The following is a 26,919-nucleotide window of genomic DNA, read 5'->3' on the forward strand; positions in this document are numbered from 1 at the left end:
GTTCTAGTCAAGCTTAAAAGTAAATGATAGTAGTCAATCCATGTTGATTCATTACTTTTTACTGTGTGCATGTGTGGTATTAATGGAGGAAGATGTTTCTACCCACTGTTCAGTCTCGTTGCCTAACTGAACAGGTTAAGTATGTACACCAGGAACCAAGCACTTTCAGATCCAAATAATAAAGAACTTCACATGACTGCCACCTCACAGAGCTACTAGCACAACGAAGTAAATTAAATGTCCCAAGCTAAGCTTCTCCCTCCTCTTAATTATTTTGTTACATCACACCAATTCTTCAGTGGGAAGTGTCAAGCTTCCTGTGGGTGGGTCCTTGATCTGTCTCGAAATTACCTACCAGAAAAAATAATCCTCATCACCTTCATCTAACTGATACTGAGCTATGGTAAGGTAAATAGGAGCAACAGGCACCACGAGAGCTTCTTGACGGAGCACACAACAGTAGTGGAAATCCCTTTTCCTAACAGCAACTTACAACTCTTTCTGGAATACAAAGGAGAGTAGGTGCAAACACCAACAATCCCATTTCAGATCCATGACTGATGGAGAAATTGAAATAGCTACATCTAAATTCTTATTTTTGGTATACTGTAAGGTGGTTCTCAAAAGCATAGGACATGTAGTCAAATCTAAACACTAAACCTTTCCCATCATAAAACAGAAGCAGTGCGTGTTCCCAGCAAGCAGCAGGTAAAACACAGAAGAATTTAACCCACTTGTTTAAAGACTGTAAGACTGCAGTGTTGAACTTAATCGAACTTCTCCAGCAGGAGCACACTTGCGACATTTTATTAGTCGACTTCACAAACGGATAAATAAAACGACTGAGCGCTTTTCAAACTCTGCGGTACTGTAGCTGCGAGTTCGGGGTTTGCGTTTAAGCCACCGCAACGGCGGCAGTCACACAAACAGATTAGCTACTGATTTCCCGGCTGGATTTCTTCTGGAGCCCGCTAGCCAAAGGGTTGGGCGGCTGTCCCGGGGGAAAGAGCTGCCGAGCCGCTCTGCCAAGGCCGCAGGTGCCTCCGGGGCAGAGGAGGCGGCAGGTGTGGCGGCAGGACGCCGGGATCGCGGCAGGTAACGGGGATGGCGCTCACGCCTGCCCCGCGGCAGGGAGGGGCGCTCCCGGGGCGGGGACACACCTGTCACCCGAGGGGGCCCCGGCGGCTCCCCCGCCCTGCCGGCGCCCGCGAGCGCCGCCCCGCGCGCCGCTCCCGCCCGAGCCGAATTTAAACTGCGTTACTGTCCCTCGCGCAAAGCACCAACGCCGCGGCTCCCGCGCCGCCCGCCCCCTCTCCGCCCGCCGGCCAATAGCGGGGCCGCTTCGTTGCTCTCCCCACCAATCAGGGCGCCGCTTATTGCTGGCTGGGAAGAAGCGCTCGGTGCGCGCGCCCGCCCGCTGTGGAGCTGGTCCCTGGCGCGGAGCAGGCGAGTCCTCCTCCTCCTCCTCCTGCCGCTCCCCCGCCCCTTCTCCCCGCGCTTTGTTGGTGCCTCTCCCGGGAGAGCGGCGGTGGCGGCTGCGGCCGGCGGCGATGCCCGAGTTCCTGGCGGATCCGTCGGTGCTGACCAAGGAGAAGCTGAAGAGCGAGCTGATCGCTAACAATGTGAGCCTCCCGGGCGGCGAGCAGCGCAAGGACGTGTACGTGCAGCTCTACCTGCAGCACCTCACCGCCCGCAACCCGCCCGCCCTCGCGCAGCCCGACTTTTCCAGCGACGAGGAGCGGGAGCCCACACCGCTCGGCGCCCGGAGCCGCGGAGCTGCTGCCGCCGGGCGGGTGAGTACCGCTGCTCCTGCCCGCGCCGCCTCGGCTTCCCGGCAGCCTCGGGCCCGCTTTCCCGCCCGAACGGGGCCGGCCGCCCCGCCCGCCCGCCGGGGCGCGGCGCGCCGGGGTCCCCGCACGGGGCCGGGAGAGCGTCCGGCTCGGCCGCGGGCGGGATCGCGCCCGGCCGGGACGCTCCCTCCGCCTGGGGGAGCGGGGCAGCGGGGCGGCCGCCCCGCACCGGGGACGAGTTGGGACGGCGGGTCGGTGCCGGGGGCCGCGGGCTGCTCCTCCAGGATGCGTCCCGCCCGGAGCGCCCCTTGGAGCTGCGGGGCAAGGCAGCGCCAGCGCGCGTGGAGCGTGCAAACAGCCCCCAGACTGTAAACTGGGAAACCTTTGCTGTAGCTTGGCGAGCGCTGTCCTAAGTAGACTATTGCTGTGTTGGAGGAGCGAAGCAAGAGAGCTGTACGAGGTTGCAGCTTGCTCAGGAAAGGACTCCGGTCCGCTTGTTGTACGGTTGTACGGCAGCAGCGCTGGTCGGTGTAAATGCCTCTAAATGAAAGATGAAGCTGCGCGGTAACAGCTAGTTTGTTTCGCTTAATGATGTGGACTGTTTAGTGTAAAGAGGGTCTGCTTAATGTAGACGTCTTGCTCGTACCTCTAAGATGTGTATTACAGCAAAGCGCCTCTGGTGCCTGTTCTGTTCGTCCACTGTGCTTGTTTTCTTAGACTTTACGCGTGTGATGAAAGAGGGAAAGCTGATGGCATTTGAAGTTTTTCCTCTTTGGGAAAATGTGATTTTTTTCTTAATTTTTCATAAGTGTACTATAAATTTGCATATATTGAGAATGCAATCTTGTAATTGGTGTTGTAAGATGTCTAATCTCGAGAAAAGCCTTGGATAATGATTATCAGCTTCCGGAGTCCTAATGTGTGTGATAGTGAAACTATTTAATTGTGTCTTAGATACTGTGTTTCAAAGGTCATTAGTTGAGGGCGTGCTGAGAAACGGAGTCCTTTGAAGGTCTTTCACGCTTTAACTTTCTAAGAGAGCAGTTCTTAAACTAAAAAGTCGAAAACTGTAACTTCAAGAGGAAGAGCTCTCTAAAACCAAGTTATTTACCTTATTTCTGTCTATTTCAGACACTTACTTGGCATTTACTGAATGCAGTTACAGTGAAACAGATATTTCTCTGACTTAGAGTGGTCTGCTGATAGCATTCATAAGCTGCTTTTGAGTAAAACATGATGAGCTTGAATCTGACTTGTTTCATGCTTGCTGGAGGAGGAACATATCAGAACTGCTAGTTCCTCTCCTAGATAGGAGTTTTCCTTTCAAGAGGGCTTAAGTTCAAACAATTGTGAGTGAGTTTTTTGATGTTTACAGAATGGGTGGTTCTCCTACACTTTTGTTGACAATATCTGGAAGGCTCTGTGTTATTTATGCTTGTGTTTTAGTATCAGAGCACTGTATCATCAGAAGTTCCAGAATTTCGGCAAATAATCTAGTGAGAGCTGCTCAGATTTGGGTCCGTTGTGCCCTGTGTTGTGTCGCCTTCCCCTCGGTACAACAACCAACCCCAACCGAAACACTCAGAAAAATCCCAAACAATACCTGCCAAGTAAAACAAACTTGGATGATCTGTGCTTGTTTTCTTCTTTGTGCCACTTGAATAGTTCTGCAACTACTTGTAGCCTGAGTAACTTGTCCCTGTTAATGTCTTTTGGCATAAGGGTACTTCTGTGATCAGCTGTCGTTCAAAAAGATTAGCACAGGTGTCTCCAGAATAATTTGCCCCCAGAACAATTGAAAAGAAGAGGAAGAGCGAGGGACATCCCAGGGGACTGGGATTCTGGTGAAAAACCAAAGCAAAATATCTTGGTGAGTTTAAGAGAGGATAGGAGGGACAGCACTGACATTTGTAAGAAGTTAGAAATAAGGGACAAGGGTGGGAAGCTGGAACTGCAAGCAGTGATGGAAAGGCGGAATGAAGTAAAAGAACGGGCCTCCCCCGCCCCTCTCTGGGCCCGCTCGCCCCTGGCTTTATTAGGAGCAAACAGCGCCTGGCCTCTCGGAGCCCGCAGCCGCCTTGGGTTGCCGGCCTCGCGTGCGCGGAGCGGCCGGAGGGTGGGGCCGGGCGGGGCCGGGCGCCAGGGGGCGCGCTCCGAGGCGTCCTGAGCGGGGGCAGGCAGCGCTTGTCTTACGGCGGGTGTGAGCAACGCCTGCAGGCAAGCTGAATACCCACGCTGCAGTCCCTGAAAGCTGTACCGGGTCTCTTAATGCTGGCATTGGAGTTTCGACATGGCTGTAGTCATTAGGAATTTTGAACTGTCTACACTGTCATTTTAGTGGCATTTTTCTAAGTTCTGAGCATTTGATAATGCGTTCAGGTGCTTATTTTCTATTGATAAAAGCTGTACAGAGACAAAATCCCATCGTTTCAATTATGTTGCAAATTATGTTTTGATTCTGTCACTCTTCCATCTTAGCTCTATCCAGCCCAAGAATATATGGCTCACTTTGGCTATATATTCCTACCAGAACAGGAAAGGCTTTTAAAATCACACCTGTTTGTGCCTCAATCTGATAATATTGTTGGGAGAAGCCAGCTTCTCCAGCTCTACTAATGTTTTTGACCAACTTTTTTGCTTTTTTCCCTTAAGCCTGTTTGGCATAGTGGTATCTGAGGACAGTGACTAGCTACACAAGACACTATTGCTTCAGGGTGAACCATCTGCTTCTGAATGCCCCTTGTCCTGGTTAGTTATGAGCTGAATGTCAGCAAAGATAGCTCACAGGAAAAGTAACTATGAAATTACATTTTTTCCTCTCTAGGACCATTATTTTAAAGCATGTACCAAAAATATTGGCATGATGCTGTTGTCAAACAGGAACTGTTCAGAGCTTAGAATGCATAGATTATTAAGACTCAGCTTGCTGTGCATTTAATGTCTTGGAAGAATCATTTCTAATGAATATATTGAGGGATTTTTTTTTTACCTTTAAAGTGATTATATGAAAAAGATCAGTCTGATGTCTCCTGTTAATGAAGGTAGGATGAGAACATCTGGACCTGAAGGGCCTGTTTGAAAGGTCATACAAGAGACTTATCAGGCAAAGATGTTTGGTTTTATGGGGGGAGGGGGGAGGGTTGTTTGTTTGTTGAGAGTTTTTGTTCTAATCAAGTAGCCAAGTAAATAAAGAGCCAGCTCCAGCTCTTCATAGTCAGAGTGCTGTGGTTATGATACCTGTAGCCAAGGTAACAACAGCTTCAACCCCTTCTCTACTGGAAAAGAGAAGATAATGATAAAACTGGTAGTTTGTGAAGATTAGGTTTGTGGAGAGTGTACTGGATAGGTGAGGCAGTGTAAAGCATCTGTGTGTGCCCAGTGAAGGCAGAGAATCTATTTGGGGCTTACTACATGGCTGGATGTCTTAATTACGAAGTGCCACACCAACATCACCAAGAATACAGTTTAAATCCTTTGTGGCCTTTTAAAAAGCGCTCATCTGCTGGCTGAGAGAAAGCTGTGGGCAGCAGGGATGAGATGACCAAAGTAATTCCCACTACATTGAGAATTCCTGGCAGGCTGTTCTGCACCTTCAGACTTTGAGTGAGTGCATTTTGTTCACCAAGTAACATGGAAATTAGTATCTGGGAGGAGAGGGTTGGAAGTAGTGGGTAGTAGGGGTGGATAGTCCATAATCTTATAATTTATGACTACTACTTTGCATACGCTTGGAAATTTTAAGTCTTACACTAATTAAGGTTAAAAGGTAGTGAATTCTCTAAGTTGTGTGTATCAGTATCTTTTGAATTGCTGCTGCATAATTTTCTTTCCATTGTTTATTTTGTCTATCCTGTAGCTCTATTAAATAATTCTCTCCAAATGTTTAAGGTTAAAAAGTTCAGGAGGACTTGATTTTTAAAAAAGGAAATTCTACTGCAAGGAATGATTGTGTATGGTAGAATAAAAAGTACAAGGGGAGTAAAAACCTATCTATTTCACAGTATAAATCTATTATTAACACTTTGCATATCCAGTTCCTTAATTTCACTTCTCCTAAGAAAAATAGTTATTTGTTACCAGAGGGAACTGTGCAGACTGGAGAATTAAACAGCATTCTGTTGGTGTGATTTTGGCTTTCCTTAGCCTATCTTAACCTCATTCAGAGAAATTGTAAATGAGCCCTGACCCTTTTTGTGTCTAGTGATGAAGCTGCACCTGTTTGGGATTAAAATCCTTGTGTATCCTGATGTAGATACCATTTAACTTGGAATTTGAAAATAGTTTTTGGTGATGTCCCATAGTTGTTGGTTTTATTATTTAACGACTTCTTCAGCATGTTTCTTATACTTGTCTTTGGGACAGTGCTAGGACCAGTACAGGCACTTATGAAGTTCGCCTGATGAAGCTGGTCTCTGTTCATTTCTGTTCAGCAGGAATGCCTAAGGTAAGGGGTAGGTTCTGAGCCTGAATTCTGTTTGCTTGCATTGTCTGCTCTTCTTGCTAGCAAAAAAATGTGAAAGCTTTGCGCTGTCAAGAGATGATACGTGGAGAAGATGAACTTCTCTTAGGCTGTTTTTCTGTGGCCTGAATACTGGGAATGCTGTGTGGTAGCCCCATGCTTATAATTCACTTCAGTACTTGTTTGAAGAGTTAGTTCCTAAGCAATTGGAAACTGAGCCTGACAGCACCACCAAATTGCTATCCCTGATGTGAACAAATCTCTCAAGGGAAGTATGCAGATAATCTTCCATCTTCTGTTTTCTAGAAAATAGCAATGACTAGAAATATTATGCTGCGAGTTCTGGATTGGATTAGATCTTCAGATAAGGCTTTATTGATATGGGTATATTGTTGCAAAAATATTTACATAGATTGGGGTGTATTACTGCAAAAATATTTACATTATGGGCAAAGTGGTCAATGGCACTACCTTACATTGGCAAATTCTGCTGCAGTTTCATTTCAGGTGCTTCATCTCTGCACCACAGTAAGACATTTTGCTAATGGTGTTCAAACAGGTAAATGAGAGTGAGTTTTTTTGCATTTGTTTGTATTTAATTTACAATGTTAAACTTTTAACCTAGCTCTTTTGATCTATTTCATGGTGTAGGCTAGCAGACAAGCTGTCATAATTTGCAGGAAGCGTAGCGATGCATTTTACTATAATACTAGTCTAGTGATAATTAAATTTAGTGTTTTTGCTGAATTTGATGCTGTCATATCACAGCTGAGGTGTGAGAAATTCTCCTATCCAGCTTTATGCTTCTAGAGACTCACCTTGTGGTCCAGTGAATGGCAGTTTTCTACTTGTGTGAGGGAAGTCATTTGTTCCTGCTCTAAGAATAGGTGTTCAAAAGTAAAAGCTGTGACCTTGCAGGACACAAAATGAACAGATCTGGCCCAATTATTGAAGAACAGAGATTACTTTCAACTTCCTTCATCCCCTCCCTCCTCTTTTTCATTGCTGAAACAGGCTGTTTTGATGATCTGTTTGTGACAGTAGTGCAGGAAAAAGTGAAATGGCATCCAGAATGCTGAGTAGTTTATCTTGTGTATATTGTTATAGTCTCTTCTGTGGTCTCTAAGTGAACAAAGGTAGAGATACATTACATCAGGATTTCACTTTCTCTGAAGTGTCATTGGCATGGTAGTTTTTTTCTGAAATACAGACAAGCATCTTGATTAATCTGCTTGATGTGGATGAACACCAGAGCTGTCATTAGTCTAAACAGATCTCAACAAGAAAACCCAGCATTTTTTCAGAACTTTTTTTTCTGTGTGGACAGTTCAGTAGTCCAGAAAAAACACATTGAATATGAAATTAAAGTTAATGCAATATTTAACTTGACATATTGTTAAGACCAACATGTTCAAAAGTGAATAAAAGTCTCGTGAAGCTGCAAGTTGATTGTTTCTTGTGTATGGCTCAATTGCTTCAGAAACTAATTAGGAGTGGAATGACTGATAAAGTGATTTGTAAATCTGTCTTTGGTCAAATCTGCTGCTTTAATGACCCTATACTTTTTTGACTGTTTGCAGGCTAAAGAAATGCCATGATTATTAGAAATTCTGTTGCTTTTCAGCACCTGATTTTAAGTTTATCATGGTGGAATATCCAAAAGTAAGAGGAAAATTTGGAGTCAGATATATTTAGGAAACCCTCATTCAGTCCCTGCTTAGTTTTAAAATACCAAGATATTTGAGGCAAGACCAAGCTTGCATGCAAAGGAATATTAAACTGGCATTAATAGCTAGATAGATACTGTTAGCTCATGTAAATCATCTTAAAATGTTTTGTTGGTATCTTATGCAACAAGAAAAAGACCTGTTAATCGTTACTGACTGTTTATAGCCTATTTGTATTTGGAATTTTAATTTTTTGTTAGTACCACGAAAACCAACCAATAGGCCCTCTGGACAAATGAGTTGAGAAAAATGCTAAGTGCAGAAATTGTTTCTGTTTATATAATGCAACTTTGAGATACAAATATGACTTATTTCAAAGCAGTATCAAGGTCTTTCTTAGTAAAGAGCATACAAATCCTAAGCATGCCTTTTTGTGTCTTACCTCTTCACTTTTACAATCTCTATTGTAGCAACAGAGGCTTCCCAAGTTGAAGTGTTATGATCACTCTCTTTGGATTGAACGAAGACTGCTAATTTAGGAGTAGCATCTCAGCAGATTATTTTGATAGCCATCTGCATGTGGTGATGGTGCATTGCCAAGTGTTCAAGTAGTGCTGCCAGAGTTTGGTTTAGAATTTTTTAGAGCTACAGGTAGCAGAGGCCTAAGCAGACAAGCAGGATTTTGAACATATTAGACTGTTTCTGATTTTTGCCTTTCCTGTACTTACCTCGTAATATCTAATCTCACAGAGAATGACAGGACAAGTAGGAATAGGGGCTTTGGAAACTTGGTTGAAAATATGTAGATACTAAAGAACTTAGTCCATATCATTAGAGGAGGCAATTACCTATCGGGTAGAAAAATAATGCAAAGAAATGCCAGTGTAACATAAATATTTGTAGTTTTGCATAGTGATGGTGAAACAGCTAGAAGCTTACTTCTCCAGTCACAGGAAATTAATCCCTTCCCACCATATACTTGAACTTCAAATTAAAACACAAGACCAGAATAATGAGGGATATTTTTTTTTAACTCCAGAGGAGATTTGTAATGGGTATTTCCTTCCTAAGCAGAAAACTTGTGCATGTTTTCATAGTAGGTGTAAATGTTTGTACTGTTTCACATAGGCTTTAGTAGTGATCGTGGGTGAAAATATAATTAATTTCCTTTAGGATTATGTGTTTAGTACACTGTGTTTTCCTGTTCCCTTAGAAGAAAAATGTATTTTCAGTATTAACTGGAAATGCACTCTCTCATTTCTCCCTCCTGTTCTCAGAAAGCTACAAAGAAAACTGACAAACCCAGACCAGAGGAGAAGGATGGCCTAGATATAACAGAGATGAGCAATGAAGACCTTCAAGAGCAACTTACAAAGTATGGAGTAAATCCTGGCCCCATTGTAGGTAGGTTACTTAACTAGTAGATACTAATCTGTTTTATTTTTCACTATACCTCACTTGTGAGGTTTCCCTGATACAGTTACTTTTTAGTACCAGTACTGTTGCAATACTACTTTCCACCTAGGATATTTTCATCCATCTGTTTACCTTGAGAAATCTTGAAGCATTGCAGGTGGGCAAGTCTGCAGCTTGCTTCTTCTGTTCTAGGCCAGCTGGAGATGTTCCAACTTCTTAAGCTGTGTAACTATTAGTTAAAGTTCAGTGCTGAAGTAGTTAGGTCTTCTGATACAGAGGTTTAGATCTGAGCTCACTTAAATAGGAAATACATCTTACATAATAACCTAATAGTATTGAGAGCAGAATGAGAACAAGGAACTTCCCTTTCCCTAGAGTATTTCCTACTGACTGCATTGTGCAGTAATGTTTTCCTTTACTAATATTTTTTTTCTAGCCTATCATTCTGTCCTGTTTGCTGGCCTATGTCAGGAGTAGTCCTGACCCCAGCCTAATCTCCTGCCTTGGGCACTCATCTGTGACGAGATCAAAGTGCCTTGCCTTTCAGATTGTGCAGTAGCCTAATGGCAAGGGAATTTGATTTCACAACTCTTGAAAAAAAGATTGTTGTCTGTAGTATGCAGAGCCTTCTGTGGAATGTTCTTGAAATCCTAGGTTGATGGAAGTGTCCATGACTGAGCCTGCAGTCCAGTGTGTATTCAAAGTCTTATCTGTAATGTTTTCAGTTAGCTGATTCTGCATGCCTTGCCATTCATCCTGTACCTCTTGGATGGTACTCAAGAACCTATGTAGTCCACTGGAAGGCATTTACATTTGGTCTAATTTATTGCCTTTAATTCTTAGAAAGTATGGACTCTTTCTTGAGAGGCTGCCATTTCTTTTAAATGGTGGTTTCCTCTTATCAGAAAACTTCAAAAGTTAGATGATTTTTTTTTTCTGCAGCTAACAGCTCAGGCATTAGTCACCTCTACATTTTTTTGCCAATGAAGTCCAGATGTGGAAGTATGTGCTAGACTTAAAATGTTTTAAACAGCTGTGCCAACCTGATAGCTAGATGGCAGAAAGCTCTGTAGTTGCTGCTTGCTTACACCACCTCTGATGGTTATTGAACTGAATTTGACAAAAAGGAAAAGGCAGGGGAATTAATTTCAGGGTAAGGGAATTAGGAGAATAATAGGGCAATCTGCATGAAAATTGTTACCCTTGTACTATCAAATTCACCTTTTTTTTTTTTTGGTGAGGGAATAACAACTTGTATATTGCAGCATATGAAGCAAAACATCTAAGAAGGAGGTAAATTCCCTTTCCATAGATTTTCTTTCTATAACTTTCAGCGTACAAAGAGGTGTGAGTTTATCTAAGAATTCTCTTAAACTGAAAAGTTAGAAACCTTAGAGGCAGAGTTGTATACCTAGAGGTGTGTGTCTGTGTGTATATATATATGTAGAGAGAGAGAGACACTCTGTCCCATACAAACTGATTAAAAAAACCCAAAACATTATGTTCAGAATTTCCCAAAGAACATGTAACTGCCAAGTTCTATCAGGCAAGTCAGGAAAGATTAAAACTGTTTCTTTAGCATGTATCCTTCCTTGTTACAGCAACTACTAGGAAACTTTATGAGAAAAAGCTTTTGAAACTGATGGAACAAGGTCCTGACCTGAAGGCACCTGTGCCTCTCCCAGCAATTTCAACTACTGAGAACACCAGACAGAATGGAAACAATGATTCTGACCAGTACAGTGACAATGAGGAAGGTAAGGCTTGAGTGGAACTTGCATGGGAACAATTCAAATTTTACATGAGTAATACTTGCAATACAAATAACCTAAAGAGGGGTATGATCTTGCTGTTAAATAAGGCTGTAAAATACTGCTGTGGGCCAGGTCAGAAATGTACATTATGCAGTACCAGCACAGTGATCCACATACCTGTTCTGGGAAAGGAAACCTTTTGCTACTGACTTGGTCCCTTCATTTTCCCCAGACTGGATGGAGCCTGTAAATCCAATAGACAGGAGAACTGCATATTTGGTGTTTCAATGTTCTTTGCACTTCATACCTAAGTACTAATCCAATTTTGTCTTATGGTGCTCACAACAATTATTTACTGTGGGATAGTGAATGAATGTTTGTTAATTAAACTTTTGTTCTTTTTTTTGTTTAATGGCTAATACTTATGGTTCAACCCCTTTTATGCTCTGTTCCTTATAGACTTAGTTGGGGGTGAGTTGATTGGTTAGTCCTGGCTGTGTGTTTTGTGGGTTTTAATATCAAGTTTGTATCAAGCATGTGTAGTGGTGGGGAAAATGGAACCAAAAACACACCATTGTGCAATTTACAAAAAACAAGAAAAGCACAGATTTTAAATAATTACTTGAATGGAGTGTTAGAAGATACTTATTTAGTGTGGTTTGGTTTTGGGTGTAGGTTTGTTTTATTTTTTACAGGAATTTCCATGGACATAGGACAGAAATGGTTGAAATACAACTAGTAATTGGATTGATCTCCCTTGCATATTTGTTCTTGTTTTTCAACTTTTATATCTTGCACTTTTAAGGGGGAAAGGATGTTAGAGATTGATTTATTAACGTTTGGGACCGCCAAGAGCCCAGTCACTGACAGCTGATTTCTTATAATTTCATATGCTTCATATACATACTGAACTACTCTCACACTAGGGAAAAAACTCAAACCCAAATATTCCCCTTCTCCCCTACCAAATAAAAAAGTTCTTGATTACAAATCTTAAATATGTTGTTGTAAAGCTATTAGAATTTTAGAAAAGCAGTGGAAATAATGCATCCTTTTATTGGTGAGATGACTGCTAGCTACTTTCCTTTCTACTGCATAAAAAATGGGGTTTTATATAAAAGGACATATATTAGAAGAGACCATCAACTTCAAACAGTATTGACAAGCTTCAATACCTTTACTATGGTCAATAGTAGAACGGTACTTTGGTTAAAGGAATTTTAGTTTGATAGCAGTTTCTAAATGGAACTGATGGATTTGTCAAGGCTTATCTGAAACGCAGGATTTTTAGCAGAAAAAAAGTAAATAAGTGCATCAGTGTTTTAAAATTTTGAAGTTATTCTTCAAAAGTGTTTGTTCTTATACATTTAATAGAGGAATATACCTGTTTTATGGTTTTTTAAGGAAATAGTAACTCGGAAGAGTTATGTTGCCTCTCAAAATTAATTTTTATTAAAATAAATTTGATTTCAACTAGTAAACAACTACTAGTATTATAAAAACTAGTTATATTAAAACTGGTTGCAGATCCGAAGACTGAGCTGAGGCTTGAGAAGAGAGAACCTCTGAAAGCCAGGATGAAGATGCCAGTAGCACTCAAACAAAAAAGAGTTGTTGAACACAACCAGGTATGTTTGTCATAGCAGCACTTGGAGAAGCTACTAACTGCAGGTGATGTGCTCACTAAACACCTTACTACTTTTAACATCACATTTGACTAAGTGAGCCATGCTGGTTTTTAAAAGTTCTTTAAAAAGCCTGTTCTAATATAGCATGAAAATCTTGTGAATTAACTATAGTGGCTGTTTTTAGCTTGTATTAATGTTAAAGCTATGGTCTGCTAAAAGCTGTTTGTCTGACTTCCTAGCTGCTGTAGCACCTCCTGGAGAAGAATAGTAGGCAATCTTAACATGTTTCATTTTGGAAACCTGGCAGATTAAGTCACGTGGGCTGACAGCTTTCAGTTGGTAGCTCATTATCAACTTGATTTAATAAAAGCAGTGGTTTCTCAAAAAAAAAAAAGTTTGGAAAAAGGGGTGTGTGGGGTTTTTTTTGGGTTTTTTTTAACATGTATTTTTATATACGTGTATATATATGATTAGATAGCTACAAATATAGGTATGCATTTTAAATACATCTGTTTAATGATTCATTTAAACGTAGTATGTGAAGTAATGTATTTGGGTATATGCTTATATATATATAGGTGTCTGTATATGTGTACACACATACGTTAGTTGTCTATGTAATATTTTTTCTTCAACTATATTTGTAGCAGCAGCACTAAAGTAGACACAAATTTGTTGAAAAACTCCTATGAAGAAAAAGAATAAATAACAAGTGTAGCTCTCCCACCTGTATGCACCACCTGTTCTTTACTTATAAATATTAGTTCTGCTGTCTTGATGGAAGAGGCATTTTACAGAAGTACCTCTGATTTTCATACTGCTGAGTACAGGATTTGGTAGTTGATGGCTGATCTGTCCTTCTGATGTGAAAGTGTCACTAAATGCCCTGTTCCCCAGATTAGGCTACTTGGAGTCTTTAGAGTGTTGTTCATCTGTCCAGTAAATATTGGAGTTATGCTACAGTGAAGAACTCGTAAAGAAACATTCAGTGACCCAGAATCTGACTTATTAATTTCTTGGTGTATTTTAGCATATTGCCGTGACTTAAATGCCAGATGCTTGCTATTTAGTGTGTGTGTCTATATGTACATGCTTTAGCTATGGATGTCTCTTAAAACAGGCAACATGCTGCTATACGATATTGAGTAATACAACACAGCTGTGGAGATCCATAACTAGTTTGCTCGTTATAAGTTGGCATTTTAGGGTGCAAGCTGAACAGATTTTACCTCAAAAATTAAAACACACACATAGTTCAATGCACCAAATATTCTTTAATTTGATCAGGCAACTTATGCTTGTAATGGTCTTTATAATGAGCATCTTAATGTTTAGGTTCTTGTATTGTGAGAATCACTTTTTTCCAAAATAGTATTTCTTCCAGAAATCCCTGCCAGCTTCAGTGTAATGAAGATATTTAATTCTGCTATCAACAAACAAAACTTGTAGCCTTCAGAAACTCCCTTGTAGAATAAAAGAGATTTAGTGAGGTATTTTTGTGGCATTTTAAGTGATGATTTGTTTACTCAATTTTTTGTCATCCAGTTTCACTGTATTAGTATCAGGTCATTACTGTTTTTGCAATCTTACATGTGCAGTACAGATGCAATGTTTTGCAACTTGCGTATTTCAATTACCAGGAATTAATCAAAGGACTAATCAAAAAATTATCAAATTTCAAAATTGCCAAATGCTTCAGAAACTCTAATTTATTAAACCTTTTACTTTTGAACTTCTGGTTGTTTCTGTTGGGTTTTTTTGGGTTTTTTTGGTTTTTTTTATTAATACAGCAAACAGACAAAACCACCTAAAAACCCCAAAACAAGCAGCTCCACCCAGCCCCCACCCCCCCCCAGTAAAATTTTACAGCTGCTTGAAGCCAAGAACAACTTAATGCGTTTGGCTAGCAAATGTGTGTAGTCATGTATTTTGCTGAGGACAAAAGCGGAAAGTGGAGAATATTTTTTTCTTTCCTCCCCTTTTTTTCTGTGGAATTGCATTGTAGATTTTTCAGCTAATGTGTCAAGGGATGCTTATTCTGCAGAACTATTTCAACTGTTGTGCATTGTGTGTCATTGGCACAAAGATTGAGAGTCTGTAGCTGCTACATTACGCTCAGGCCATGTTTCCCCCCATTTCCCAGGACTCCTGTGACACTGATCAGATAAACTTAGACCCCTCCTTCCAGCCCCAACAGGGCTGGTGGAGAGCCAAGAGCCCTCCCTGTCCAGAGCCTAGATAAGGTGATGTCCCTTCCTGTTTGCTCTCTTTCCCCTGCTCTTCCCTTGGACCATACAATAAAAAGAGCTGGACAACTATATTGGAGTGAGAGCCTCTTTTAGAAATCTTTGCCCATCTCCTGATGTTCCTCCCCTCAAGGCCTCAGATCTCTGAGCTAGCCTAATAATTTAGGGGTTGAGAGAGGAGAAACATCATGTAGCATGGTGAGGCTGAGCTGGTGGGCAGTGTGGTGTGAGCAGACTTGCTAGTTACTTCTAGATCCTGTACAGCGCTGGTTTTTAGACCAGACATACGTAGCTGACAAGACTGTCATTTGGCATGTTCTCTTGAGTGCAAATAGATAGTGAATAGGCAGACTGCTGCAAAAGAAATTGGGTGGGGAGGTTGAATATGAGTCTTATCAGTTAGTTAGCAGTGGAGGGCTGGATGAACTTGACCTCAGCTGTTTGTGTTTAATTACCTCTTCATAGTGAAAAATTGGCAGAAAACCCTAATTTAAATACCCCCTTCTAATCCAGTAGGTGATTCTAGAGTAGGAGTTCAAAACTGAGTCTGACAGGTCATAGTAAATGACATTGGGCAGAAGGAGGTAGGCTAACAATGTAAATGTTAAGGAGCAATGTAGAACTAGTCTCTCTCCTGAACCTTTGTATAGCGACATTCTGCATGTGCTGTGTTCCCCTATTCCTCCCTGTATTTTTTTTTTTTTACTACCTGTATAGTAACTTGATAAGTGATAGCTGAGGTAAAGTCATGATCTATAGCTCTACTGCTCATAAGTTATTTGACAGAAGCACATCCTGAACACTGCTTGTGTACCACACCATTGTAGTTTCTCTGGTTACATTACAGGGTGTTAGTATACCTAAAATGAATGTTGCATTTTGATAGGGTTAGAGGCCTGCTCCAATAACAGTGAGGATAATTATAACTGTAGACAACAATTTTTTTTTTCTTCTTTTTTATTTTGTCTGGGTGGATTTTATGCAGTAGATTCTGGTTTTTCCTAGGCTTTTCATGCAAGAAAAAAAACTTGAAAGTTGATACTTAAAACATATGATTAAAGCATCTGAAGAAGAGAAGCAGTTATTAGTCAAATGCTTCTAACTTTCATCAGAAGCAATTCACAGTCAAATACTCTGGAATGGGGAGGTAATTTTTACTAGTATGAGTGAATTTGCTTCCCTGAGTGGATTGTTGCAGTAGAAACACTCTGAAATTAGAGTTTTTTCTCTAAGCTTCTAAAGAACACCTCTCAAATAGAAAGTGTATTGGGTTGAGGTGGGGAACTGTGATTGTAAGTTGCAGGAAGGAAGAGAATGCAGTGTCTGGTAAATATTTAAGAAGGGGTTATAAGATGTTTAATCAAAAGTCTGTTAAAATTGTAAAGAATTTTTGAGAATTAAGCTGAAATCTATAATTCTAAAAAAAATCTGAATCTGTTTGGACCTGAGGTCTGTGCATTTGTTTTATAAAGTACTTCAGTGACTTTGGAATGAAGTGAAACACTTGTGCTCCCTCTGCTGTTTATGTAGTAGCTGTTATACAGACTTTGTCATAGAACCATAAAGCAGCTCAGCTTCTAGTTTCACTGTCTCCTCTCAATTAATAAATACTTTTCAGCCTGTTCTCTTAACACATTTGTTTTGGGGCTGATACTGTTCTAGTGAAGTCATTTCGACTATTGAACCTGTAACCGCCAGTTGCAGTGTATAACTTTAGCAATGAGTGTAACTTCCAAAAACTTGGTAATACATCACTGTATGAGGTGTTAATGTGCAAAGATAGAAGTATTTAAAAAAATATTTTTTTATGTTTAAACTTAACCAAATAAAAAAGAAAATCTTGTATTTAATCTAGATGAAGCAGATCCACATCTTCCTTTCCATCTTGGAATTAGTTTTGAAGGGAATATTTGTTTTGAGCATGAAACTTAGAGTAGAGAGTAGGGAATGATCTGCCAGTTTGTTAATGGCTATAAAAACTTGGTGCTTCATGCTGTTACTTCAATTGTGAGAGATCTGTATCAGGCTTGATTGTTTAAACCTGCTATTATGTGAAAATTGTTACTTTCATCTTTGTATGTGGAAACTTTTTAAGATCATTCAGTGTCTCTCCCTGTCCCCTGTGGCTGAAGATTAGTTCCTGTTGAAACATAGGTGGCTGTGCATAAACATACCTGACTCTGCTTGAGAAAATAGAACCCTATCTGTGTAGAAAAAAAAGTGATGCTTTCTGCTTATGCTCGTAGATTTATTTTTATGTATGTGTAGGCAGGAAATGTAATGGGCCTGAAAGCTTCATGTCTGCTGTCCATGACTTGATATAACTCCTCCTGTTAGCTCATTCTAGGGCAGTGAGCAAATTAGCAGGTTTTGCTGTTGGGCATTATCTGCTCAGTTCTGTATTTAAACAACAGTGTGCTCAAATATAGGTATTATGGTCAGTGCTACTAATCTAGCCAGTTATTCATTATTGAATGTATTAGGAGCCACAGTTTTTTTTATTGTAGACCTGTTGCTTCTGTGCATGCTATTTTGGCTTTTGCTATTTTGGCCAATAGCTTTTGGCTATTTGGCTTTTGGCTTTTTGGTTGTGAGTATCCAATGTTTGGAGCTGGTTTTCATGTATATGATCATGTGTTTGATGCTTGAATAGACCTATTCTCAAGATGGAGTTACTGAGACTGTCTGGACAAGTGGATCTTCAAAAAGTGGACCTCTGCAGGCATTTTCTAGGGAGTCTACAAGAGTGTCAAGAAGAACACCAAGAAAAAGGGTGATGAGAGGCTTTTATAATAGACAAGCTTTTTTTTTTTCTCTCACTCTTGGGGTCCCAGTGGCTTTTATTCAATTGTTGTCTTTTGTTTGTTTTAAACAAACAGGTGGAAGCTACAGAACAATTGCCTATAGATGATGCTGTAATATCAGAGAGTACTCCCATAAATGAAACTATATTGGCTGCAAGCAACGAGACCCTAGTAAATATGCTTAGTAAATATGTCTAATCAGTTGTGGTATTCTTCTGTAATATATCTTCACTGACAGAATCATTCTGTTTTGGACCAATAGAAGACTGTTTTAAGGAAAGTAAGACTATTCTGTAGTGTTTGAAAACACATACTCAGTATTTGTTTTAGTACCTAGTACTCTTCACTTTGAAATGGGACCAGGTCAACACCTAGGTCCCATCTAACGTCTTTTGGGGGGAGGGCTGAAAAGAATCACTTTAAAAGCTTAGATAATTTCTTAATTTATTTAAGTACATGCAGAATATTTGCTTTTAAGTTTGGCTGTTCTTATGCACTAAATAGCTTTTATGTTTCTAAATGGCTTAAAAGAACCTACTCAGAATCATAAGCAGTGTGTTTCCTTTGCTGATCTTGGAATATCTTTTACATAACCTTCTTCAGTTAACTTCTAACATGCATATATTGAATGCACGTAAAGGTTTTCATTTTTTGTTTTTGCCACCTTGCCGCTTTTCATTTTGTATTTTGGCTGTTTCTGAGTTTGAACAATTTTGAATCTCGGCAGGTTGGCAATAGGGTGCCTGGAAATTTCAAGCATGCAGCTCCTACACTGTCAGTCAGTGAACTCTCAGACATGCCCAGAAGAACACCAAAGAAACCACTGATGACAGCTGAAGTAAATAAATTAAAACTTAGATTGCTCTTGCTTACTCTCTGTGAACAAAAATCTTGTGTGTATGTGCTTCTTAGTACAGAGGGGGTGGAGGATATCATTACCCAGGTGACACCAGTCAAAATAAACTGGTGTTGTCACATGACAGAATACAAACTTATTTACATCTTCCCCTTTCAGATTTGGATGTGTGTGTGAAAACCTGATTTTTTCTTTTTTCCTAAGACAAATATCTTTTTATGTGTTATTTCTCCTTGTGCTGCTATTTTTCTGAACAAAATGTAGATTTTTTTTTTCTTTTAAATTCTTTATAGCTCGAAGTAGAGTAGAATTGGTTATTTCCCTTTGAGCTTGTAAATCAGCCTATCCTGAAAAAATGCAATGTGCTTTAATTTAGGGAGTCAAGTAGTAGAATTATTTGAGACCAAATGTCTGAATTAAAAAAGCATCTGTAGATTCCTGTCAGTTATGAAGAAAGAAAAGAATTCTTTTACTGTTAACTTATTCAAGCTGTCAATAATTATATCTCTTGGAGAACTGGCTAAAGCACCTTCAAGTATATGTAATTGTCTTAATGTAATACTGTAATGTGGAATTTTACATTGCAAGATGCTGTTTGTCTGTTCATGTAGCTGTAGATAAAGCTGCTATAACACTTTATTTACAATATGACTGCAGTGTAGACTTAGTTGTCAAATTGAATCTTGTGGGTCAACTTGATGTTCTATTCCAAACTGCTGATGGGATTTTTCAGTCAGTATTTTACTTTACTGTGATTTACTACTACATACTGTATGATTTATTACAGCAAGAAGAGACAGATTGTCCACATCAGTGCTTTTTAAATCATGTTGGTCACAACCAGTCCTGTGATCTGCTCAACACAGCCATGATAGAGGTGATGATTAAGTTTTTTTGGTCATCTACATCATCGGCTCACAGGTGTATAGAATTTATACAACTTATTCTTTATCTAAAGGAAAGTGAGGCAATCACTGAATGCTTTAAGACCCCAAAAGTGACTGGATGGCTGCCAATAATTAAGGTTAAACAAACTTCTAAAACCCAAGAAGTAAACTTCCTGAATGGCACTGAGTGACTCATTCATTCTTACAAATTGCACATGGTTGTAGTCACTGAGAAGCTTTTTGTTTTGCTTTTTGTTTTGCTGTCTGTTTGGCCTCTAACTAGTTTTGGTTTCCTAGGTGCTGGAGAGAACTACAGAAGAAAGAAGAATAGAAAGGGATATTCTTAAAGAAATGTTCCCTTATGAAGCATCAACACCTACAGGAATTAGGTATTTTTAAGGTTCATGGGGGCTTTTTTTCTCAGTTCTTGTAAATCTATTTAAGCTGAGAACTAACTTTTGATTATATTGATAGATTTCTGAGGAACAGTTTTTGGACTCTGGCTCAATGACATTTGTGACAGCTACCGACTCTTCCATTCTATATACATACATTTGTTACCAAAACAGCCCCCTCTTTGAAATTGGAGGAGGGAGAACAGGGTGGTACTATAGTAGGAATTATTACTGAACTTTCTGGCTGGTGGAAGTTCATTATGAAGGGCTTTTCTGTGGTAATGACTTGCAATATTTAAGTTTCTAGCTAGATGCAACTGCTCAGGCCTGCTGTTAAATTAAGGAAAGATGTTGCGGCATATATTTGAGGTTTTTTTGCAAAGCAAGAAAGAACTTTGATACCCTATTTTTTCCTTTAGGTGGCAGCCACATTAATTACTTTTAGCGTGAATAAGGATGGCATATAGGAAAGCCTATTACTTGTACATTTTGGGGATTTTTTTGTCTTTATATTGAAACAAAAATTGAAGCAACTCCTCTGGTTAAATAGGTGATTTTAAACAATTCCTCTGTTTAGAGGAGATCAGAAAAAGTTTCCCTGTGTTAAGACGTGAAATCATCTGTGTTTCCAGCATGTGAATTAAAGCTTCAATTTAAACTGCGGTTTATGCAGTTGGATAAACTCATAACCATAAGGGGAATATATAGTACCAGTTGCTACTACTGTAGTGTCTGCTGACTACTGAAGTTTGCTCTCCTGTTTTGAGGTCTAGTTAAATCTAGTGGTTTTTTTTTTTCTTTTAAATAAAGATCATATATGTGTACTCCTTGAATATAGGAACTTGGCAGTGTACATGGGGTTTTTGAATCCTTACTTTGCCTTTTGGCTCTGTGTATTGGCTTAGCCATCAGTAGATACTTTATTGGCCAGAGATCATCTTATGTTTAGAAATCCCAGTAGGGCTGCATAAGTAATCATTAAAAAAAGCAAATAGAGGGAGACACTTTCTACAGTTTGATTGCCAGTTATGATCCTTTTTATGTAGGTAGGGTGAAATAACATTTGAGATTTTTTTTTTTAAGTGTTTGGTTGAACACTGAATTATTAACATATCTGTCAAGCTTCAAAAGTAGTATTACAGGTATTGTATTTACCAGAAATAATTCTTAGTTCTTTAATTATACTAAAACTTCCCTATGTGCTTTAGATTGCTCTTTTAAATATGCAGTATTTAATTTTTTTTTTGTTTTATTAACAGTGCTAGCTGCCGTAGACCAATCAAAGGAGCTGCAAGCCGGCCTCTAGAGCCCAGTGACTTCATACTGGAGGAAAGTTACTCTAAGTATGCGCAAAAATACAGTACCTCGACTGACATCAAGTCAGAGAAGCCACCAATAAAAAAAGAACGCCCTGTTCCCGTGTGGATAAAAGTTCTTCTCTTTGTTGTTGTTTCAGTCTTCATGTTTTTGGTTTATCAGTCAATGGAAACTAATCAAGGAAATCCTTTTTCTAGATACCTGAATATTGTCACTTCAGGCCGTGCCGAATGAATATCTTTCTGAAAGGCACACCCAATTTGATCTCCTGTTTTTTAATTGTAGAGAACTCTTCTGCCCTCTCATCGGCTCAAGGACTTCTTACAAATAATGTGATTGGAACCTGATAAATTGGATAAATGAAGAAAGATAATATTAAAAGGACATTGATAACTTTCTGGACTTTGGACAAGTAGATCACTGCCATAGGAGTAACATTTTTTTAAATCTTTGAACTTTTTGTAGGCTTTATTTTTTTAATGTGGACATCCTTTAAATTCACTTTTGAGAAAATGTATATTTGTTTTTGCAAGAACTTGGAAGCTGAGAAGGGCAAAAATGTAGAAAAATGTGAAGCTGTGTTTTTAAAGCTTTTCCTTTGTACAGAAAAGAAGTTGTACTTCTGTCTCTAGATTATAGCAGAGAAGATTTTAACCTGGGAAAAGGGCAATGCATTTTTTGATGCTTTTTTTCAGTAACAAAATAACCGAATTTGATCTCTTCGGTTGTAGACAGAGTACAACAGCAACCTTTTCTGTCGATTACTGTAACTTTTTAGTAAATGTAACTGTAAACCTGTTTGCATTTCTGTAACAGTCTCAGTATCATATTAGTAACTGTTTAAGTGTAACTTCATTTAAATGTATCCCTTCATTTTAGTGCTTACAGTGTTGTAGGAGCTGAATACAGATCTAATTGGCAAGCGATGTCTTAGAGGAACTTATTTATTAGTAATATGTGTGGGAAATAAAAACAACGTCATAATAATTTGCTACTAAAATACTTTTTTGGGTCAAGATTGTTACCTGCAGCAGTTGAAATTCCAACATTAGCAGTGGTCTTTTTTTTTTTTTTTTTAAGCGAGGTCTTTCCAACACAGCTTTATGTGATTATCTTTAAATATTCATGTAGAAAAGTATTCTCAAAGAGTGAAAATTCCATATGAAGTTTTATTCTTGTATGAAGAGGGCATTGCTGCATTTTTTGCTAGTTTCATCTTTTAAGGTGAGATTTACTACTTTCATGCCATTGACTATTTTTCTCAGTGGAAGCATGCTGAAACACTCTATTGTGTAACTTGATTGAGCAGGCAGCTGACTTAACTACTACCAATGAAGAGTGATAAGCAAAAATCTTTTTCAAGTGAATGTATACATTTTTGGTGTGCTTAAATTTGCAGCATACAGATGTTCAGTCTTATTGCTTGGTACAAAATTGCAATAAATCATACTACTTATTCTTAAAGTGCTACTTATAAAAAGCTGAGAACATTAGTTAATAGTCAATATCTTTTTACTCTAGGTACAATTATTGTGTAGACTATAGCTATGGGGAAGCTTTACTTTTTGTGAACTTTGGGACAAACATGGTAATTTGTAGCAAAGCAATAGTTTTGGGGTTTTTTTCCTGTTTAATGTTTTTTTTCCTTCTAAACTGCATTTTTGAGTAATACAAATAGCTAAACTTGTGTCCATCCTATAGGGAATTGTAACATAAGACATTCACTTTTGGTGTCAAAAATGGAGAAAAATAAAAATGATTTTATTGTGTGTGGATTTTCCTTATCAAATAAATGCATTGCTGAAAAGCAGCAAAAGCAAGACAAATAATGTATCAGTGGTGTCATTTTGTGCTGCTACAGTCTTCCATATTGAAAAAAAAATTAAAATCTGATCAACTCAGGTCAGTTCATGTCACCTGGTGGGTAGAGTATTCATCATATTTGTAGTATCAGTTTTGTGCCATAGTCCTTTAGCCTATGTCAGGTCTTTAATTTGGATGGGGGGAGAAGATAGCTTTCATTTGTTCTTCAGTGCTAAAGGAACTTCCTTTTCACTTTAAATTGTTTCTCACACCACTTTGCATGTTGAATGTAAAATACATCTTTCTTTCTTTCAGTTGACCTCCTCCAGGGATACTATTAGCATCATCAAAGGAAAAAAGCAAGCCACAATCAAAACATACTGCAAACTGAAGTTAATTACAATTAATGGCATCATTCTTTCATTTTTGCACTGTTTTGGAGAATGCTCTGAACTTCAGTGTTACCTCACAGATGGTAAAGAGTTTTCTTAAAAAATCATCAAAGTAACCCACATCTAGTTCAGTTGTAGTTGGAAGTCAATGCATCTTCAAGAAAGGAATGGGTTTTTTTCTATTACAGACATTTAATGGTGTGAGGTAGCTCTGAGAGTAGGATCTTTATCTTATCCCCAAAGATGAATTTTTGTGGTCGGAGTAACACATAGTAGTGCTATGAGCTGCATGTGCTTAAATATATACTACTGCTGTATAAGTTAAGCTGAAGTATACAATTATACTGCATGTAGTCTTTGTATCAAAGTGCTGAAGCAATAGGCACTGATGTTCCTTTTTTAATTCCACATTCTCACTTTTGTTTCATGAGTTCATCTTGTTTTTTGACAGAGCCAGCTTGAACTTTCAGAACCAATAACAAAATAAAACAACATTCTGGACTAGTATCCAAAATCCAGTTGCAAAAATTAGTGGCGTTTTGATGTAGCAAATGTTGTTTAAGAAGTCCCTTCTAAGGCAAGGGCTACAACAAGGCTAGAAAAGGTCCATGGAAATTAATGGGCACATGAAAATGTTATTTTGAGTTTGGTTCTCATGATTGGTCAAACTGCTCAGAATGCTGTGCTGAAAACCTGGCAGGTCTTGATTTCCTGTCTGAATTGGAATTAACACACAGCTTGTATTTTCCTCTTTAAACTCTGTGCTAATTTTTCAATGTGTATCCAGTCTTGGGAGCCTGTTATCAGGCTGTGGATCACTAGAGGGTTTCACTTGCAGTCTTGAGATAAATCTTACAGCATCTGATCCATGGTGAGAGCATTAAAGCTTCAGTAGTGTCCAGACAATGCATTTTCGAGAAGGATCTTACATGTAAATTCTCTGTGTATTTTAAGACCTTAATTTGTATTTGCATAAGAAACAGTATGAAAGAATTTCTCCAAGTTTACTTGCTAACAGTATGCGCAGCACTACCCTATGGAATGATTTTGGATCCCTCCTAGGCTTGGTCTATGTGTTTTGTTTTCTGTAGCATAACTTACAAAATTCTTTATGGTATTAAAATTCCTGCTCATTACCTTCTCTGCTAGTTTTGTGGACAAGATATCTTTAAAAAAATATTTTAACTAGTTTATGCAGAGTCAAAGCAGAAAAGCTGAGTACAAAAAGAATGCCTTTAAATAATACAGGTCCCAAAGAATAGTCAGCAGGAGAAATTATGTAATTGCAAATTAAGCTGGTAAAATTGTGTAGCATATCTTGTGCATGGTACGTTTGGCTTACTTTGATATGGCTTAAGTAACACATTGGGTGGAATAGATACAGGGATCCATTTTGGTGTGTAATTTTAAATGTTGTGCTTGCAAAGATAGGTGTTTCAGCATACCGTTTTTTGTCTGTTAATATGGCTTTTATTGTGTGTTTGGTAAGTCTACCTATCTTTGTCTAAAACTGTCCTTTGACTTGCTTTTCTTTTTCCTGAGGGAATTTACCAGGCTGTTTTGCAACAGCAAATTACTACAATGGGTATGTACATGCATATACATACGTACAAGTATTTCAGACAGCACAGGGTCTCCAAGCTAATTGACCTTATAAAGCAGTCCTAAGGTGGCATAGAAACCTGTTAGTCCTGTGTATATGCTGATATTAAATAAAAAAACCACACGTTTTCTGTTCCACCTCACCTTGAAGTTCTGTGATAGCATTGGTGGTGGTCTATGGTTAAAACAATAACTGCACTATCTTATTTTTTCTTTAGGAAAAAAAAAAAGTGATGTTTAAGAGATAAACCATATAATGTGTGAGGAGGATTTTTAAAAAATTAAATATTATTAGACAACCATATCCATGGCAGCAATTAGTAAGAATAGAGGTTTCACTAGTTTCTGTGTTGAGAACATGTGACTGCTGTTGTTCAACATTGGAAGCTTGGATCCTGGTGAAGGAAATGCTGGAAGTTAAAGTTTCCAATGGGCTGTAAAACATGATCCCTTACTGACTCTAGAACCATGGTCTAGTAGTTCTGATGTTGAAACAAGGTAAGTGTATACAAGTTTACAACCCAAACAAGTGCTGCTCTGCTAACCTGGTTATCAAAGCTGTGGATGGTTGTTTCAGTACCTTGTGTATTTCTGAAAACAAGCTTCTAAGAGCTTTGATTTTGCTTGCAGGCTTCACCAAAATGTTAGAACTATGGAAAGTTACTGTAAGACAATAACTAGTCTGCAGTTTCTTGATTGTATGCAGTTTGAGGTGAAAGTGGGGTAGAAATGGCTAGGATGTGTGGTGAGTACAACAGAAAGATAAATAAACTCTGGAGTTGCAAACTGAAATTTTCCTAGCCTCATAAAACTTGTAGAGCTATTGATTTAAAAAGATGGATTTAATTTACAATAGCTCTTTTTACTGTGAATTGGACTGAGGTTGACACTAGAAGGTAATATTTTTCAAATCTTCACCTATTACTACCTGCAATGGTTCTCAGAAATTAATTAAATTAATCTAGGTGGTTTGAATTACAGGCTATTGCTATTTTATTCCTTCACATCTGGGAAAAGTTGTAGGTATTTTCTTTGTGAAATTATAGTTATTCGGCAAGAATATATATTATCTCTGTATTTTCATGGGGCTATGTTAGACTGCTGTTTAGTAGTTCTTGTTAATAGTACAGCTGTTAGATGTTAACTCACTTAAAAACCAGTTTTTTCTGGAAATGTTCTACAGAATAATTCATAAGCATCTATATAGTTGTGCATACATATTGACATTAGTTGTCTATAAATAGTTATCTACTCATCCTTTATAATTGGAAGAAACAGGTTTTCTATATGTTAAAAATTAGAAAAGTTAGCAAGAATTGTAATCATTTATATGCAGTTTCAAGGTAAGAGCCCAAATCTCAATCATGTTTAGAGGTCACCATCTAATCGAAAATAAGTGTCAGTGTTTGGCTTTTAAATAAAAAAAAAAATCCAATAAAATAATAATAAAATAATAGAAAAGAGGCAAGTGAGTAGAGCAGAACAAGTAATGGCAAAGTGAACAATTCTGGCTTGTTTTTACTGCTGCCACAGGCAATGAGCACAAGAGCACTTTGGGCTCTCAGCTGGTTGCTAAACAAAAGTATTTGAAGAATGCAAGTTTCATTTGTCCTTTTCCTACTTGAGCAGCTAGAGTGTAGTTTATTCAAGAGGCACATCTTTGATATCTGTGACAGTGCTAATGGACACTTTTGTCCTTGTAGGACAGTCTCCCTGGATTCACAACTTCATTGTGAAATAGAGCGAGTAGAGCCACGCCTAAGGGACTTCCTTGGAAGTTTGATAACCCATTAGCTGACCAAAGTTGGGGTGTTTCTTCAGTGTGGTGCTGCTGGTGTGCTATCATTTGTCCAGAAGTCAGAGCTGGGATATTCAGTCTCTTGCTTTCCTGGCTTCTGTGTGT

At 38.9% G+C, this 26,919-nt stretch overlaps 1 protein-coding gene across 7 annotated transcripts; it reads left to right on the forward strand.

The window, feature by feature from the left end:
* The first annotated feature begins 1,391 nt into the window (after positions 1-1,391).
* Positions 1,392-23,044, forward strand: TMPO (thymopoietin). 7 transcript variants are annotated; one of them, XM_031507499.2, is made up of 10 exons: positions 1,392-1,793; positions 9,194-9,320; positions 10,934-11,089; positions 12,614-12,714; positions 17,614-17,733; positions 17,840-17,935; positions 18,492-18,602; positions 19,408-19,497; positions 19,805-19,896; positions 21,162-23,044. In XM_031507499.2, exons 1-10 carry the CDS (start codon positions 1,551-1,553, stop codon positions 21,451-21,453), a joined length of 1,428 nt encoding a protein of 475 aa, XP_031363359.1. In that variant the 5' UTR covers positions 1,392-1,550; the 3' UTR covers positions 21,454-23,044. The 7 variants fall into 7 exon arrangements, with proteins under 7 accessions (XP_031363359.1, XP_021383619.1, XP_021383620.1 ...); XM_021527944.3 differs by lacking the exon at positions 19,408-19,497; XM_021527945.3 differs by lacking the exons at positions 18,492-18,602; positions 19,408-19,497.
* Positions 23,045-26,919: the final 3,875 nt, after the last annotated feature.

The sequence above is a fragment of the Lonchura striata genome, chromosome 5, assembly GCF_046129695.1.
Source record: "Lonchura striata isolate bLonStr1 chromosome 5, bLonStr1.mat, whole genome shotgun sequence".
Taxonomy (NCBI): Eukaryota; Metazoa; Chordata; class Aves; order Passeriformes; family Estrildidae; genus Lonchura; species Lonchura striata.

What these genes read in the sequence shown, in the direction of transcription:
- TMPO (XM_031507499.2), top strand. Translation starts at nt 1,551, where the DNA reads ATGCCCGAGTTCCTGGCGGATCCGTCGGTGCTGACCAAGGAGAAGCTG. An exon ending in GAGTTGTTGAACACAACCAG is followed by an intron (nt 12,715 to 17,613) that starts GTATGTTTGTCA and finishes ATGCTTGAATAG; the next exon opens with ACCTATTCTCAAGATGGAGT. An exon ending in CTGCAAGCAACGAGACCCTA is followed by an intron (nt 17,936 to 18,491) that starts GTAAATATGCTT and finishes GAATCTCGGCAG; the next exon opens with GTTGGCAATAGGGTGCCTGG.